General features: G+C 35.4%; 1 protein-coding gene across 1 annotated transcript; it reads right to left on the bottom strand.

Moving 5' to 3' along the window:
• Positions 1-3,196: 3,196 nt before the first annotated feature.
• On the bottom strand, positions 3,197-4,249 carry Olfr1242 (olfactory receptor 1242). Its single transcript, NM_146968.2, has one exon. It carries the CDS (start codon positions 4,211-4,213, stop codon positions 3,293-3,295), a length of 921 nt encoding a protein of 306 aa, NP_667179.1. The 5' UTR covers positions 4,214-4,249; the 3' UTR covers positions 3,197-3,292.
• Between the last annotated feature and the right edge of the window lie 11,025 nt (positions 4,250-15,274).

Genomic DNA, 15,274 nt, shown 5'->3' on the forward strand with positions numbered 1-15,274 from the left:
AAGTGTCGGGAATGCCAGAACAGAGAAATGGGAGTGGGTGAGTTAGTGAACTGTGGGATGGGGGATGGGATAGGGGGCTTTTGGAGAGGAAATGAGGAAAGGGATAAAAATTTTAAATGTAAATAAAGAACATATCTAATTTTTTTAAAAGAAGAGTTCCTAAGCGAGTGTGGTGGAATGTGTGCAGTAAAAGCAAAGAAGCGATGAATAGCAGAGAAAGAAAGGAAATATGAAGGAATATGACATACAAGAGGTCACTGTGGGGAGCAAACAATGGAAAACTATAAAGCATATGTGCATAAGAACGCATGATGGAAACTTACCCTGGATGGCATTCTAAAGCTCAGTTATAAATTATTTTAAAGCAAAATCTCTATGAATCACTGTATCACAATCATTAATACACTTCTCATTTAAAATATTTTTGCATTTAAAATATTACATTTTTAGCACAGTTTTCTTTTTTTTCATTTATTTATTTATTTATTTATTTATTTATTTTCCATTTTATTAGGTATTTAGCTCATTTACATTTCCAATGCTATACCAAAAGTCCCCCATACCCACCCACCCCCAATCCCCTACCCACCCATTCCCCCTTTTTGGCCCTGGCATTCCCCTGTACTGGGGCATATAAAGTTTGCGTGTCCAATGGGCCTCTCTTTCCAGTGATGGCCGACTAGGCCATCTTTTGATACATATGCAGCTAGAGTCAAGAGCTCCGGGGTACTGGTTAGTTCATAATGTTGTTCCACCTATAGGATTGCAGATCCCTTTAGCTCCTTGGGTACTTTCTCTAGCTCCTCCATTGGGAGCCCTATGATCCATCCATTAGCTGACTGTGAGCATCCACTTCTGTGTTTGCTAGGCCCCGGCATAGTCTCACAAGAGACAGCTACATCTGGGTCCTTTCGATAAAATCTTGCTAGTGTATGCAAAGATGTCAGCGTTTGGATTTAGCACAGTTTTCGAGAACAAAATTCAGTGGAGAATCTTCCTTTCCAGAAATCTATTCCTTGGATAGTAAATAAATCATCCACATATTAGTTAATACAACATCAATCTTGTACTTGAAGTGTTCATACTTGGAATGTTTACCTTTGAAAGATAACCTTAGCCATTAGGAGCATCAAGCCCATTGTTTTTGTTTTGGTTTGGTTTGGTTTTGGTTTTGGTTTGGTTTTGGACTATTAGACATGATATTCCCTTTCTTTAAGTACTTCAGTCTTCATAAGACTTTCAATGAATCTTAAAACTATTGACTTTAAACTGCATTTAGTTACTATAAAAGTATTTACATGTTTATTTATCTATAGCAATTGCTTCATCTGATCCTCACTTTTATGTTTCCAACAGCTGCGAATCTCTGCATTATTATGATCAGTACAAATAATTATTGTGTCTTGATTTTCTAACGTTAATTTTTAAACTCATGTGTATCTCCATGAGCCTGAATATTCTTGTGCAATGAGAGTTCAGGTGCCCACAGAAACTTCAGGGCATCAGATTCTCTGTAATTACATTTAGACAGTTTAAAGCCATTCGCTGTGGATACTAGGAACTAAATCTCCACACTCTAAAAACGCAGTTATATGCTTAACTGAGGAACCATCTCTCCAAAATCCATATGTTTAGTAAAGTCCTGATATTACTAATATGGAAAGTTCTAGCATATTAATATAAACAAATACTTTTCAGAAGGTAGGTACAGCCCTACTTCTTTCTGTTTTACTAACAACATACAAAAGAATTTAGCACTCATTCAGGGAGCTTACAACTGTCTAAATATGTGTGTGTGTGTGTGTATATATATATATATATATATATATATATATATATATATATATATTTATATACTGAGTCATACAAAAATCTTTGGGCTTTTATTCTTCCATATAAGTGCCAAATTGTGTAAATACACTAAATACTACAACCAAATACTGATTCCAGTTTTCCTTTAAATAGTACTCAGAGAGGACCAGGGTGTACTTGGAGATAACCAAAGACAATGGTAAATATGTAGATTCTGGAGCCATAAGGGTGGTTAGAAAATCATGTGTGTGCTATGAATGTCATTCATTATCAAAAAATAATAAAAGCATCAAAATATATTTTAAAGTTATATAAATATGATGTTAAACTGATTATATTTGAGGAAAGATCTAGGAATGGTATTAGACAGATATAGAAACTAGTTTCAGTAATTTTTACAATATAGGTAAGCCCATACAAAATTTAGAAATGAACTAGATATACTACAGGGCAGTTTGATTAATACAGTTGTTTTCAAATGATTAAAGTTGTAAGGCAACATTCATCTATAGGTCCAGACTATTTCTTCTCATGTATTATTTGTCTTCTCTAGTAAATGCATATGAAAATATAGGTAATAAAACTTAACTTTATTGGAAGTAATGCTGAATTAGTAGATTTTGGCTGACAAGGTTTGTAAGGAGCAAACAATATGAAAAGCTACATGTGAGATACCGAAAAAATAATTTCTTCACTGGAATGATCTCTTTATTATGGATTATATGTTATCGTAACATCACAGTGTAGTAATTGAAAAATACAGTAATATTTATTTAAAAGCAAGGATATCAAACAAAACAATATAAAAGAATAGATGTAATTCTACGTTATATTCCGTATTGCAATGAAAATAATGTTATCTTTTTTTAGGTTGTGATCTCCCAAAATGGATGATGATTGAAAAGAAATTTAGTAGTTTTTTTTTACAGAAATTACAGAATAAATTTTGATTATTCTAAAATTTGCCTTTAATATCTAAGTAAAATGTTGAAGTACAATGCAATTTTGACTAAACATGGTATTTACACATAATAGTTCTTTGTAAAATTCTTCACAAACATGAAAACAACTTCAGAGATATCTATTTAAAAATATAAATATTAAATGTGTTGACTGGCAATGAAGATATAGAAACGTGTGCTCACTTCAGCTTAACTTGGTATTCAGAATATAGAATTCAATTTCAGCTGCAAATGATCAGTTGAAATTATTGACTGCTGGTATTATCAGCTACGCACAGTTTCACTGCTATATAAATACTTAAAAGTAGAAGAGATCCTGAGGTAAGGATTAGGAACACTCATAAAGCAATATGTATGAAATAGACATACAAGGCCACTGAAAATTTATTCTTAATTTTCAATGACTTTGTATAACAAAATATGCCTACATGAGGAAAGCACAGCATTACTTGTTAGAATTTATTTCTAGTTTTCAATTTATAGTTAATAGCTGAGTACAGTGAGAAAACAATCTTATTTTATGTTGTTAGAGTTTTACACCAGAGCTTTTTAATAGAGTTTTTCATCTCTGAATTTCTCAAGGTATATATCAATGGATTCAGCATGGGACTAACAACTGTATAAAACACAGCAATATATTTATCCACTGGAAAGTTGGAGACAGGTCTAGCATATATAAAACTACAGGGAGCAAAAAAGCAGACAACAACCATGATGTGAGAACTGCAGGTAAACAGAGCTTTATGTCTTCCTTCCCGACTGTGGGTCTTAAGAGAGTTTAGAATGATTCCATAGGAGACTAAGAGAAAGGTGAAAATTCCCACACAGATTACTCCACCATTGGCCATGACAGTGATGCCAAGGAAGTAGGTGTCAGTGCATGCAAGCCCGAGTAATTGATTCATGTCACACATGAAGTGATCAATGACATTGGGACCACAAAAAGGAAGTTTATACACAGTCAGAACTTGAATCAGTGAGTGTAAGATGCCTCCAACTCCAGCTATCAGCAATAGAAGAATGCACACCCTCTGGTTCATGATGGTCAAATAGTGCAGTGGCTTACAGATGGCCACATAGCGATCATAGGCCATGAATACCAGAAGGAAGACCTCAACACCTCCAAATAAGTGCTCTACAAACAGCTGGAGCATGCAAGCTCTGAAGGAGATATTCTTTTTATTATATAACAAGTCTATAATCAAATTTGGTGAGATTGTATTGCAATAAAGAGCATCCAGGACTGACAGACAGGCAAGGAAGAAGTACATTGGGGAGTTTAAGGAGGGGCTGGCAATCACTGTAAGTGCAATGAGCAGGTTTCCGAACATTGTCACAATGTAAGTCAGTGAAAACAAGACAAATAATACTTTTTGCCCAGCAGGATCTTGACTAAGACCCACAAAAATGAATTCTGTGACATTGTGGTTCTGTCCCATTGACCTTTTAAGGGGGATTATTTCAGAGATGAGAGCTCAAACAAGACTTGTCCCAAAATACTTATGTGGCTATGAATCCTTTTAAGCATGTAAACCATTGCCTCAATTGCTTTTACAATGGTGAACATACAGTAGGTGTTTAGTGGGCAGTCTGTGTTCCTGTTGATGATTCTATTCCGCCATGCAAATTTTAGTTGTGCCTGAAAGTACAAGGGTTTATTTTAAGTATCAATGTATCTCTGTAGTACACTCCTATACATAAACTTACTATATAAAATATGTTGCTTTTGGCAAACATGTTAGAAATACTTAGAAGGGCACCTGCTTTTTAGAAATGTAATATCTGTCATGTCAATAGCCTTCAATATAGTGCTGGAGATTTAATTCAATGGTTAAGATCATGACTTTCTCTTACAGGGATCCTAGTTCAATTCCTGTCACACACATAATGGTCCACAACTATCTGTAACTCCAGTTCCTATGGGTTCAATATCTCTTCTGACCTATGTGGGACCATGCATGCATGTGGTACACTTGTATACATGAAAACAAACTCTCACATAAAATAACTATATTTTAAAATGAGTATATCAAAGAGTGTAGAGTCACTGCTTGAAGGTGTTGTTTTGTGGAGAGCATAATAAAAGCATCATCTGGATATCTGTGATCACCCAGATGATTGACTCTGTTGCATTACCAGGCATCTGTATGCACTTCATAGAAGCCTGCCACCTTTACAATCTTCACATTAAATTTAAAAGGATGACTTTAAACTTTGTCTTGTAACTACATTAATATATACTACACTGATGTTTTATGTATTTAGTTTATCTATCTCAGATTACCAGGTGTTTCTGGAGTCTTAATCCTGTCCATTTTACCATACCTAGAACCATTCCTAACACACTATGTTCATTTATAATAACATCATTTAACTAGTTTGCTACAACCCCTTAATGTAACCAACAACAGTCACCAAATCTACTATACTATTAGAAGTTTTAGAATCGTGTAGTTAATGAAAAAGCGGAACATAGAAAGTGGAAGCAGAAGTAGACAAAAGTAGAGCATTGCAATATGTATATGTCTCTGTAGGTAGGGAGTTGGCAAACAGAAGTTCAGTGTTCAGAGTCCTGAAAACTTACTAAAGAGTAACTCTATATCTGGTGAAAGAAAAACCATGTCTCATCACTTTCTAAATATAATTAAAAATGTATTTCCTTCTTCATTGAAAATCAAAAGAATTCAAAGAGATGCAGTCAGAATCATTTCCAGTGCACTACCAAAGTGTAGTAGTGCCGCCTTATCTCTTTCTATTCTATCTACATTTTATGAGATATACAGAGTCCTGCAAATATTTCCAAACTTATTAAGATTCCTTTAAAACTGGTTACAAATGACAAATGAGATTTTATAAATTAATACTGACTTCAATTATCTTCTTTAATGGGATCCAAAGTACTGTCAACACTGGTGACTAATGTGAACTCTGGTGCCATATGAGTTGTTTTATGGAGAACATATTTAAAACATCATCTGGATATCTATGGGCATCCAGATCATCGTTGCTTTTGCACTAATAAACATCTGTACACACTTCTCAAAGGTTTCCAACCTTTACAAATAGGCCATTAAATGTAAAAGCATGGGTTTAAATTGTGTATCCAGAGAGGTTCCTGGACATTCTTGCAGCTGAAGTGTCATCACTGGTGACTAATGTGAGCTCTGGCGCAATGTACCTTTTGATGCTGTCTCAGGTTCTTTTCTTTTCTATAAAGGTAATATGGACCACATGATAAACCTAACTGTACCCTAACTTCAACATTTCTACCATCAGATACCAAAAGAATTCATTTTGGTATTGCTGTTGGTGGTAGTATATGTAATGGTCCTAAATTACTTCTCAATACATGATTTTATATATATATATGTGTGTGTGTGTGTGTGTGTGTGTGTGTGTGTGTGTGCAGTTAGCAATGCTTTTGAGTATCTCCCATGATCCCTCCCAAAAAAGTCATCTCAATCAACCACATAATAAAGATGATTGCCAAGTACCAGGAAATATGATGTTATTTAATATGTGTATGTGTATGTGTGTGTGTGTGTGTGTGTGTGTGTGTGTGTGTGTGTATGTTGTATAGTTTCCCCAAATCCTCACTAAATAGATCCTACATCTGGTGAAAGGAAAGATATGTCTCATCATTTTCTAAGCATAATTACAAATATATAAAAATATATGTGATATATATATTAATTTCATGAATACTATTGAGTGTTGAGGTATACAGTTAAATTAAAAGCCATATAAACCTTAGAAGAAATATATACATATATATATATGTGTATAATATATTCCATTCATATATATGTAAAATATTCTGGCAATATTTTCCTATCCAGAAATGTATCTTGTCTAAAAGAAAGAAAGAAGAACGCATTCAGAGCAGGGGATGGTGGCACACGCCTTTAATCCAAGTACTAGGGAGTCAGAAGCAGGCGAATTTCTGAGTTTGAGGCCAGCCTGGTCTACAAAGTGAGTCCCAGGATAGCCAGGGCTATACAGAGAAACCTTGTCTCAAAAAATCAAAAAAATTTTTTAATTAAAAAAATTAAAAAGAAATAAAAAGAAGAAGAAGAATGTATTTATGTAGATGTAGGAGTGAGATAGGACATATGAAGCAAATCTGGGCTTTATTTAGAAGCTGACCATGAAGGTCCTTCTGAGTGTATCATTCCCACTGTCAACATCTGATTCAGGAGATCTGCACTTGCAAAATTCACAAACTGGAAACATCATACCTGTTAAATGACATGAGTGAAAACATTTTATATCTTCTGTTCCTGCTTTCACATTTCACCTTCTACAAAGTAGAGCTTTTTAAACTATCTTTAACTATCAGTGCTGTATTTCCATAGACCAATTATACTATTGCTCAGTTTAGCATTCCTATAATATGTATACCTTAACATCTTTATAGTCATCAATTTAAGATTCATACATAAAACCTCATACGAAGACTACAGAACATAAATAAATATATTTGCTCCCTTATACTCTGATATACTTATAAATATGACTAAATTTTCTCATATAAACATACCTTATAAACTACGTTTCTCTGTTAACATGCTATACAAAATGTAACAAACATGAATTAATGTCAAATAAATTGAATTTGTAGGGTTACCATAATTAATAAATATTAATTTCCTGTGTAGAAAATAACAATCATGACATAACATAACAAATATATTTCTGATTAATTTCTATGTTCTAACATTTTCTACTCAGATGTCTTTGTCATGAATATCTAATATTTAAAATATTAGTTGTACTTCATGTATCACAAAAGTATTTACCCACCTTGCCTACTCCATTAGCTCAAGAGCTCACATGTTGGATTTCTTGGTGGATTTCTTGTTGGTGGAGAAAGTAATGACCTCTTTCACTGATGATGACTGCAGTACATAAAGTTGTGAGTATACCTTTGAAAACTTATATAAGCACCTTTAGGTATGGCATTAACCCTTAATGCATAAAGCTAATTGAACATTCTTACCTGTTTTGATAATATATTTGAAGAAAAAATAAATTTGCTATGATTTGCACAACTATGAATGAAAGTGACCAAATTTGGGGAAATAAAAGTTTTCAATCCCAATGCTAAAAGGAGCAGTAAGCAAAAAATTCATATATAAAAAGGTGAATATCAATTATGTGAATTTTTCTCCTTGTAGTACATTTTGTGGAGAAAAGGCTTCACGTGAAGGATGTAGAAAGAGTTCCATGTTTCTCTCTACTCTAGTTCTCTGTAATGATGGATAGGTTTAGATTTCAGACTTACCCTGTATATACAATAGTGATACACTTTTCTCCTAAGCAGAGGAAAATGTCTTCAAAATTGTACTCACTAAAAATGGATTTAAAGAATACTTTTCTCAACTTTCTTAAATCATATTTATATCTCCACAGTTTTATGTCAAAGCAACTGAGATTGCACATGAATATATAAGAATATATAAATGACTCTAAGGTAATTATGAATTATTTGTTAGAATATTGGATCAAATTCAAATGAAGAACTCTCCTCTGTAAAGGTTTCTTTCCTTGAATAATCTCTAGAGAGAAACAACTTGGCTGATACAACAACGAAAGTAGTTAACTGCCAAATTGTGATAAAACACTTAGATAAGTCAGGACATATGTGAGCCAGTGTAACAACAAAGGCACCCCTACCCCATTACCCAGCCACACCTCAGCAAAGCACTGCCTTACTCTACAGTGAAAGAGACTTTGTCAAAGAAGATCTAAAGCTCTGAGGAAATTTTAAACTGTACAATCTATTGTCGTTGACATTAAAAGTCTTGAAAAGACATCTGGAGATAATAGAAATTGAGAAATGGAGAATTATAAATTTTGATGTAATTCATAAATCATCCTGAGTATAGAGAGCCCGAATGAAAATTCTGGGTCCAGGTCTCAACAAGCACCATAATAAATAGTAAAATTCATGCTCAGTGAAAAAGCATGAACTGTGTCATCTTCATGGTTGTATCAGGGTACACATTGCAAAATAAAAGATAAAAGAAGATGTAGTCAGGTTTTTTTTTTCCAAAGAAAGTATCTAAAGTGTACAAGTGCAGCACTACCTTATCCACTCAGACTAGTTTTTCTTTATTCAATTAAAGAATGCAAAACATTTTCCAGGCCTACAACTGTTAATTTAAACTGCTGATTAATTGTAATTATGCTGTGATTAATACTATAACCAATTGATGCTTCCAATTTCCATCAGATATTAGAGAAGTGAACCAGTACTTTTTGTCAGGAAACAGTTAAATTATAAAGCTTATAAGTTTAGAAACTATCTAATACAACACACACACACACACACACACACACACACACACGAAGATTCTGTTCACATAGATTTTGCAGTGAAATAGGACTCATGAAAGAAATCTGGGCTTTATTTAGAAGCTGACCATAAAGGTCCTTCTGTGTGTACCATTCCCATTACTGTCAGCATCTGATTCAGGAGATCTGCACTTGCAGAATCCACAGACTGGAAACAGCACACCTGTTGAATGACATGCATAATATATTTTAGAACTACTGTTTCTGCTTTCACATTTCACCTTTCACAAAGTAGAGCTTCTTTAACTATCTTTAACCATCAGTGCTGTATTTCCATAGACAAAATATACTATTGCTCACTTTAATATTACTATAACACTGCAAAAATAGTTGTTAAATTATAAGTTATACTGTAAAATGCTTTTAAGAATTTAGAAGTATGAAAATGCTGTACTATTTCTATTATGATTTCCATAAAACTATAACACACTTCTAGAAAAATGATATATAGTTTAAGATCATAGCAATATTTTGACATCTATATGAATCTAGGTGGTAGTACATATGTCAGTCTTTGATCATGATTTACATCTGTATACACCCTAACATCTTGTTAGTCATCAATTTAAGATTCATTCATAAAATCCCATATGAAGGCTACAGAACATAAGTAAATATATTTGTTCTCTAATATACTTGCTATACGTGACTAAGTTTTCTGGTATAAGCATACATTATAAACTGTGTTAACATTTCATATAACGTTGAACATACAAATCAATGTTAAATAAATCCATTCAATTTGTATGTTTACTCATGTAACAGATAACTGTTGCTTTCCCTTGTGGAAAACAAACACCAAACAGGCCATAATACAACATAACAAACGTATTCCTGATGATTTTGTTTCTAACTATCTCTATTAAGTTGCCTTTGTGGGGAGTATCTATTAATCTATTATTTAAAGTTGTACTTCATGTGTCACAAAAATATTTACTCACCTTGCCTATTCCATTAACTCAAGAGCTCACACAGTGGATATCTTGGTGGATTTCTCATTGGTGGAGAAAAAAACGACCTCTTTCACGAATGATGACTACAGTATATAAAGTTATTAATATAAAGTGAATATAATATAATAAAGTGAATATAAGGACTTTTGAATATAATATCAACACTTAATACCAGACCTAATTTAACATTCTTGCCTGTTCTGAAAATATTTTTTGTAAAAAAATAAAGATGCCATGATGTGTAAAACTATGAATGAAATTGACCTAATTTGTGGAAATACAAGTTTCCAAACCCCAAGGTAAAGGCACCAGAATTACTTTTAGATGGTTAAGAGAGAAAGAGAGTAGATGGGAAACATCATAGACAGGTAAAAATAATTTAAAAATTAATAAAATTAAAGGGAATGAGACAAATAAGTTGAAAACAATCAATAACACAGAGCTTCTGGACTCTGTGTTATAAAGCCCTTTAAATGGCTTAAGGATAGAAACAAAAGAGAAAGATAAATGACCTAACTGGGATGGACACACTATCAATTATAGCTATTACCATGCTGGTAATCCTTATCTTGGCAATCATCATGGTTTTCTGTGCTTTCTGAAAGAAGAGGGCTTTAGAGACAGGCCTTAGGAAAAAAAAAAATCAGAAAAAAAATCTAAATAAAAATGAGGAAAATACTAAGATAGTACAGATACAAAGAAAAAAGAGAAATACAGAAACTGGAGATAATCCTTAGAATGAAAATTAGAAAAAAATTATAAATTAATTTAGAAAGATACTAAGAGGCAGCAAAAATAAGGTTAAAGCCTATAGCATTGTTAAGGAAAATCAGGAAAGTCAGTCAAAGGTTGTTAGAAAACCTACTTTAGCTTATTCTGTAAGTAAACAACAAATACCATCAGATACCAAATACCCCCAGGGGTTTGAAGAATGTGGGGAGCACCCGGAAGATATACTGGATTTGAGAAAATTTGAGGACAGTGTCACCTCTTATGGTATGCACTCACTATATGCGAAGCAGGTATTAAATTCTTAGGCAATTCAAAATAGAATAATTTTCTGAGACAGGAAGGAAATATATGAGAAGAACAATATTAGAACCTGGTCCTCAGTTACAATGGTGTTCATGGCAAACAGAAGGGGCTAAGGAGATAGAAAAGAGAAATAAGACCAGAGATATTAATATTTCTTAAGATCAGCCTAGTTGTATGCTGAGGTCCAGATGAAAATAGGATATGATGAGACAACCTTGAAACTAAGTAGCATGGTAACTTAAAGAACCTGGGACAAGATTGAAGAAACAAAACAGACTTGAACCATTTACTCAGATTATGCAAGGTTCAAAAGAAAAATTCACTGATTTTTTTTTATTAAGGGTGACTTTAAATATAGATAGAAGGGTATAACATCTACAAGGTATTAAAGCACTGATTGAATCTTTTGCCTTTGAAAATGCTAATGTTGAATGCAAGGGGGTGATCAGACTCTTAAAGGGAAGATCAGCAGCACTAGATGAATGAATTAGAAATTTAGTGGGTGATAGAACTCATTTATATAATATGACTTTATTGAAAAAAAGTGATTCTCACTTGGGCCCTTCAGCTTGTCAACCTTCTTGAGTTCTGTGGACTGTGTCCTGCGCATCCTGTAATTTTTTGGCTAATATCTACTTATTAGTGAGTACATGGCATGTATGTCCTCTTAGGTCTGACTTACCTCACACAGAATGATATTTTCTCTTTTTTTGATATTCAAAAATATTTCTCCTTTTATTAGATATTTTCTTTATTTACATTTCAAATGTTATCTCCTTTCCTAATTTCCCCTCTGAAAATCCCCTCTCCCCTCTCCCCTCTCCCCTCTCCCTGCTCCTCAACCCAACCTCTCCCATTCCTGCCCCTGGCATTCCCCTATACTAGGGCATAGAGCCTTAACAGGACCAAGGGCCTCTCCTCCCATTGATGACCGACTAGGCCATCCTCTGATACATATGCAGCTAGAGCCACATCTGTTTCCTTTGAATGGTAGTATAGTTCCAAGGAGCTCTGAGGGGTACTGGTTAGTTCATATTGATGTTCCTTCTATGGAGCTCCAGTCCCCTTCAGCTCCCTGGATATTTCTCTGGCTCCTTCATTGGGGGTCTTATACTCTGTCCAATGGATGACTGTGAGCATCCACTTCTGTATTTGCCAGGCACTGGCAGAGCCTCGCAGAGAGAGCTATATCAGGCTCCTGTCAGCAGGCTCTTGTTAACATCTACCTAGACTCTGGGTTTGGTGGTTGTTTATGGGGTGGCTCCCCAAGTGGGACAGTCTCTGGATGGTCATTCCTTCAGGCTCTGCTCCAAACTTTGTTTCTGTAACTTCTTCCATGGGTATTTTGTTCCCCATTCTAAGAAGGAACGAAGTATCCACACTTTGGTCTTCCTTCTTCTTGAGTTTCATGTGTTGTGTAAATTGTATCTTGGGTATTCTAACTTTCTGAGCTAATATCCACTTATTAGTGAGTGCATATCATGTGTGTTCTTTTGTGATTGGGTTACCTCACTCAGGATGATATCCTCCAGATACATCCATTTGCCTAAGAATTTCATAAATTCATTGTTTTTAACAGCGGAGTAGTACTCCATTGTGTAAATGTACCACATTTTCTGTATCCATTCGTCTGTTGAGGGACATCTGGGTTCTTTCCAGCTTCTGGCTATTATAAATAAGGGTGTTATGAACATAGTGGAGCATGTGTCCTTATTACAAGTTGGAACATCTTCTGTGTTATGACCAGGAGAGATATTGCTGGATCCTCAGGTAACACCATGTCCAATTTTTTGAGGAACCACCAAACTGATTTCTAGAATGGTTGTACCATCTTGAAGTCCCACCAGCAATGGAGGACTGTTTCTCCATATCCTCACCAGCATCTGCTGTCACATGAGTTTTTGATCATAGCCATTCTGACTGGTGTGAGGTGGAAAATCAGGGTTGTTTTGATTTCTATTCCCCTGATGATTAAGGATGTTGAACATTATTTAGGTGCTTCTCAGCGATTCGGAATTTCTCAGTTGAGAATACTTTGTTTAGCTCTGTACCCCATTTTTAAATAGGTTTATTTGATTTTCTGCAGTCCAGCTTCTTGAGTTATTTGTATATATTGGATATTAGTTCCCTATCAGATTTAGGATTGGTAAAGATCCTTTCCAATCTGTTGGTGGCCTTTTTGTCTTATTGACAGTGTCTTTTGCCTTACAAAAACTTTGCAATTTTATTTATTGTATTTATTTTTAAATTTTTTTATTAGGTATTTTCCTCATTTACATTTCCAATGCTATCCCACAAGTCCCCCATATCCTCCCCCTCCAACTCCCCTACCCAACCACCCACTCCCACTTCTTGGCCCTGGCGTTCCCCTTTACTGAGGCATATAAAGTTTGCAAGACCAAGGGGCCTCTTTTCCCAATGATAGCAGACTAGGCCATCTTCTGATATATATGCAGCTAGAAACACAAGCTCTTGGGGGTGGGTTACTGGTTACTTCATATTGTTGTTCCTCCGATAGGGTTGCAGACCCCTTTTGCTCCTTGGGTACTTTCTCTACCTCCTCCATTGTGGGCCCAGTGGTCCATCCAATAACCGACTGTGAGCATCCACTTCTGTGTTTGCCAGTCCCCGGCATAGCCTCATAAGAGACAGCTATATCAGGGTACTTTCAGCAAAATCTTGCTGTTTTATGCAATGGTGTCAGCGTTTGGAGGCTGATTATGGGATGGATCCCTGAGTGTGGCAGTCTCTAGATGGTCCATCCTTTCGTCTCAGCTCAAAACTTTGTCTCTGTAACATGGGTGTTTTGTTCCCAATTCTAAGAAGGGGCAAAGTGTCCACACTTTGGTCTTCTTTCTTAAGTTTCATGTGTTTTGCAAATTGTATCTTGTATCTTGGGTACTCTAAGTTTCTGGGCTAATATCCACTTATCAGTGAGTACATATTGTGTGAGTTCCTTTGTGATGGGGTTACGTACTCAGGATGATGCCCTTCACGTTCATCCATTTGCCTAGGAATTCATAAATTCATTCTTTTTAATAGCTGAATAGTACTCCATGGTGTAAATGTACCACATTTTCTGTATCCATTCCTCTGTTGAGGGACATCTAGGTTCATTCTAGCATCTGGCTATTATAAATAAGGCTGCTATGAACATAGTGGAGTATGTGTCCTTATTACCGGTTGGGACATCTTCTGGATATATGCCCAGGAGACGTATTGCTGAATCATCCCATAGTAGTATGTCCAATTTTCTGAGGAACTGCCAAACTGATATCCAGAGTGGTTGTACCAACTTGCCTTCCCACCAGCAATGGAAGAGTGTCCCTCATTAGCCACATCCTCACCAGCATCTGCTGTCACCTGAATTTTTTTTCTTTTTCTTTTTTTTTATTAGGTATTTTCCTCATTTACATTTTCAATGCTATCCCAAAAGTCCCCCATACCCACCCCCCAATCCCCTACACACCCACTCCACCTTTTTGGCCCTGGGGTTCCCCTGTACTGGGGCATATAAAGTTTGCAAGTCCAATGGGCCTCTCTTTGAAGTGATGGCCGACTAGGCCATCTTTTGATACATATGCAGCTAGAGACAAGAGCTCCGGGATACTGGTTAGTTCATATTGTTGTTCCACCTATAGGGTTGCGGTTCCCTTTTTTCTAGCTCCTCCATTGGGGGCCGTGTGACCCATCCAATAGCTGACTGTGATCATCCACTTCTGTATTTGCTAGGCCCCGGCATAGTATCACAAGAGACAGCTATATCTGGGTCCTTTCAGCAAAATCTTGCTAGTGTATGCAATGGTGTCAGCATTTGGAAGCTGATTATGGGATGGATCCTTGCATATGGCAATCACTAGATGGTCCATCCTTTCGTCACAGCTCCAAATTTTGTCTCTGTAACTCCTTCCATGGGTGTTTTGTCACCTGAATTTTTTATCTTAACCATTCTGAGTGGTGTGAGGTGAATCTCAGTGTTGTTTTGATTTGCATTTACCTGATGATTAAGGATGTTAAACATTTTTTCAGGTGCTTCTCAGCCATTTGGTATTCCTCAGTTGAGAATTCTTTGTTTAGCTCTGTACCCCATTTTTATAGGGTTATTACATTTTCTGAAATCCAACTTCATCTGTTCTATATATCTATTGGATATTA

This window comes from Mus musculus, chromosome 2, assembly GCF_000001635.26.
Source record: "Mus musculus strain C57BL/6J chromosome 2, GRCm38.p6 C57BL/6J".
In the NCBI taxonomy this organism is placed as follows: Eukaryota; Metazoa; Chordata; class Mammalia; order Rodentia; family Muridae; genus Mus; species Mus musculus.

What these genes read in the sequence shown, in the direction of transcription:
- Olfr1242 (NM_146968.2), bottom strand. Translation starts at nt 4,213, where the DNA reads ATGGGACAGAACCACAATGTCACAGAATTCATTTTTGTGGGTCTTAGT.